The sequence below is a fragment of the Medicago sativa genome, chromosome 1, assembly GCF_051527215.1.
Source record: "Medicago sativa cultivar Bolivia chromosome 1, Bolivia_mono, whole genome shotgun sequence".
NCBI lineage: Eukaryota > Viridiplantae > Streptophyta > Magnoliopsida > Fabales > Fabaceae > Medicago > Medicago sativa.
In genome coordinates this window covers 30,932,757-30,936,583 of record NC_140749.1, presented here as the reverse complement: position 1 = coordinate 30,936,583, position 3,827 = coordinate 30,932,757, and the positions used below count along the sequence as shown (strand labels likewise).

Genomic DNA, 3,827 nt, shown 5'->3' with positions numbered 1-3,827 from the left:
ATGCAAAGGCTATTTTCCATTATTATTGAGTGCAATCTCTGCAACCCTAATAGTATCCTTATTATCTTTGTCTTTGTGCTATCAACAAGTTTGTCCCCATAATCCTCCACCAACATAGGATCTTTGGATTTCCCTTATCACTCTTTTGCACAAAAACTTTCTTAGCCTTTTTTGTTGCTTTATTTATATGGTTAGTCTCCTTCCATTTCTTATTCACTTAAGTTTAAAGGTGAGAAAAACACAAGAATGGGGTTAAATTGAGTTTGCTTTTTCTAAAAATCTTTTTTAAGAGTTTTAACAAAAATAGAACAAGAGATAATCAGAGAATAAGGGAAGAAAGACAACATAATCTGATTATCCTGGTTCACCTCACAATCCGAGGTTAGTCCATTCTCATTGCACCTCACAATCCTGGTTCACCTCATAATCTGATTTATATGGTACTGGTTTCACGGGTTCAGTTTCCGAACTAGCCTCTCGTTCTGCAGCTCTGATGGTTGTGGTACTGGTTTCGCGGGTTCAGTTTCTGAACTAGCCTCTAGTTCTGCAGCGTTTCATGAGATCTTGTTCGGGGTGGATCTAGCTTTTGGGTTGGTGGGTGGTTACAATCTGGATCTGCGGGACTATGTTTTGTGGTTACAATCTTGTTCTGCAGCGTTTCCGAGCGTTTCTCCTCTTCGTCGGTGGGTTGGGGGTCGGTACTGTGTTGCGCCCTCCTCACCATCTCCTTTCCGTTCGTCGGCAGCCACGCCGTCGTTTGTGTCTCCAGATCGCCGGTCGTCGTTTGGTTGTGGAGGTGCTGCTGTGTTTCTATTTTGTTTTGTTGTTTGTTGTTTTGGTGATAGGGTTTTGATTATGTTAATTGAATTAATTTGATGCATGTGTTTTATAAATATTGAATCTTCTGATTTGTTGTTGTTTTGTTTTAGTTTTTTAATTTTCTATGTTGATTTAATCTATTAATATGTCCATCTTTGAGATTTTTGTAGGTCATTTAAAATAAATCTGGCTTCTCTGAAATCAAAACTTGTTATTGTTTTGTTTTACCTTTTTTTTTTTTTGTATTTTAACGTTTGAAATTATGTTGTTGTTAGTGCTGTTGTGTATTTTGTAATTACTATGAGGCCTCACCTAGCTATAAGTAATATGTGTGCTGCTGTGCTAAGCGAATGTCTTAGCTCCCTATTCTTTTTACTTAAAAATTATGTAATTGTATGGATTTTATGATCCATCTCCACATTTATCCCGTATAAATTAAAATCTTGTACCATGCATTGTACTAAGAATCAACCTTATGTTATGGGTGCTCATTTCCATATGTTATAACAGGGTCAAGGATATTCATTACCTGCTGATATACAGTATGTTGACGCTAGATGGGAAATTCCAGTTGTGCTCCCTCTATGTGATTGGTTTGCCCAAGAGATCAACATGTTTTGCAATCTTGACAGGTTTGTACTCCTCTGGATATGCATAAACATTTTCAAAGAAATAAGTTGGTGCTTTTTGTTTGGTCTGCTTCTTGTTTTGGAAAATTTGGAATTCTTTTGCATGTTGTCATCCATGTTTGTCCGATTGCATCATGTAATTGTTACTGACTGGATTTGTCTCATCTCTTTGGCAGGGCAGTCTAAAGACCATTAAACTGTCTACAAGTCCGAGTTCTAGCATTAATAGCTTGGTCTCATCTTTTGTGGCTCTACTACAGGTATAATTTGTTCTGCCTGAACCATTCGATATATAAGCGGGGTTAGGAGTGAAGACATTTCAGTGATGGGTTTTAACTTCGGAAAGTTGGCTGTGACCTGTTTTATGAATGTTATATTGTGAGATTTTTTTAGATTCTTCTCATCTTTTGCATCATGTTCTCTTGGCTTGTTATGCCCCATATATACAGCTAGTCCACTAATTTTATATATATGTGACTTAATTTTTTGCCTTTTATGGAATTAGATGTGCCACAACCTGATGCATATTCGAAATAGAATTTTAAATGCTCACTAGTAGGGTTTAGGGATAACATGCTTTTGTTGATTAGTATTTAGTTTTTCCCTTTAAGTAGAAGCCTGAATTGAATTAGCAACTAGCAAGTCATTGATTGATTACCTGATTTGCAGGAAGAGAATCCTTCTCAAAAGAGCACTATTGTAAGAACAGCTGGGAAACTTATTCCTTTTCAATTCAACAGGATTCCCGAGATCGTTGATGGTAATGTTCCATTGGCAACTCGAAGATGCCAAAAGAGATATAATCTTAAAACCAATGAGTCTGTTTCCTCAGAATCTTTCCATCCTCTCTGCAATGGCCCACTTGCCAAAAGTGAGATTGTTGATTGGAGCAATCACAATAACTGCAAAAGTAGTGACACTTTTTATACTTCGTGTTGTTCAAGCTGTCAGTTTCAGAGACTTCCACCAGATACCAAATCAACGGATAAATTTTATACCGATTTACCTCATTCAGTGGTTGCACGGGCAAACCGAGTCAACAATGGCAATTTGAATGCGTTAAGGTGGGTATTTGTTTGTCGTTGTGATCAATCAATTAAATACATCTCAAATTTAGTAATAACTCGGTCTAAGCCAATTGGCAACTGGGTCCTTCATGGAATCTTTTATTATAGTACCAATTCAATCTGTTTTCTTTTAGGTAACTTTGCAGTTGAGTGATAGTAAGAAACTAGGAATATGAGAAATTTGAATAATCTGTTTTGTCTCTACTAATATTTGTGAAATCAAATAGCTCATTTTGATAGGCCTTGAGACCATGCCCATTTCTTGTAGTAAAACTTCATTAAGATCTTCTAGCTGGGTCCTTGCATTTTTTCCGCTGCAAAGGTGTTTTTTCATGTGTTCAGGCTTTTGTTCATACACTTATACTGCTAGACCATGATATTCTTTTGCCCTTCTTCAGTAGGAGCACAATTGCTTGGATTATGATCAATTTATTGTGACTTGGTTTTTCTATCTATGATATAAACATGAAAGAGTCTGCCCATTTTTTGGTACGACACATTTCTTCATGACATCAAATTTTACATGTCGCTATTCTTGTTTTCAGGGAACAAATACAAGATTGCTTGCTTTCTAATGGTGAAGATGAAACTTAATTATTACAATTGCTTCTGTTGATGCTTTGGGCAATAGCGAGGTTATTGGCAAGGAGGAAAAATTGAAGGTTGTTGATAACAAATTCTAGGTTCTAAAGCTAGTGAATTGATTTCTTCTAGTTGTGAATTGATATGTAATGAATGAAATGATTAGATTGAAATTAGAATTTTGACAATTGGACGGTTTTCAATATTTTGTGCAAAACTAATGAATTTGAGATTTGAGAATTTCTTGTCTTAATTATGTGTATGTACAAACGTTGTAGGTGCAATACAAGATGGATACTGATTTTGGATGAGCTTGCTCAATTTAGTAATGCATGATACTAATTTTTTTTATCCCTTTTGAGACTTTATAAGTGGGTTCATCCGATTTAAATTAAAAGATTTTAGATGGGTTCAACCGATTTAAATTAAACGATTTTAAATCGGGTAAAGGGGGCTGACTTAAAATCAAAACCACTTTTTAAATCGGCCACCTATAAATCGGATGTTCACCCTATTTAAAAAGTCATATTCACCTGATTTAAAAAGTGTTTTCTGCACTAGTGACATATGTTATTATCATTGTAAAAAAAAATCTATTATTAAATATCACGATAAAAAGGCAAAACTTCGTAGCATAGCTCGTTTGATAGAGACAGTGCAATATACGTAGAGGTCGATGTTCGAACCCCAGACACCCTACTTCTCTACATTTAAAAATACGAGGTTCAGG

General features: G+C 35.6%; 1 protein-coding gene across 1 annotated transcript; it reads left to right on the top strand.

The window, feature by feature from the left end:
* Positions 1 to 444: 444 nt before the first annotated feature.
* LOC146954231 (cytoplasmic tRNA 2-thiolation protein 2-like) lies at positions 445 to 3,408 on the top strand. The gene is made up of 5 exons (XM_085715367.1): positions 445 to 796; positions 1,330 to 1,451; positions 1,630 to 1,708; positions 2,118 to 2,512; positions 3,061 to 3,408. The coding sequence occupies exons 1-5, from the start codon at positions 626 to 628 to the stop codon at positions 3,107 to 3,109; spliced, it is 816 nt and encodes a 271-aa protein (XP_085571493.1). The 5' UTR covers positions 445 to 625; the 3' UTR covers positions 3,110 to 3,408.
* The last annotated feature ends 419 nt before the right edge of the window (positions 3,409 to 3,827 follow it).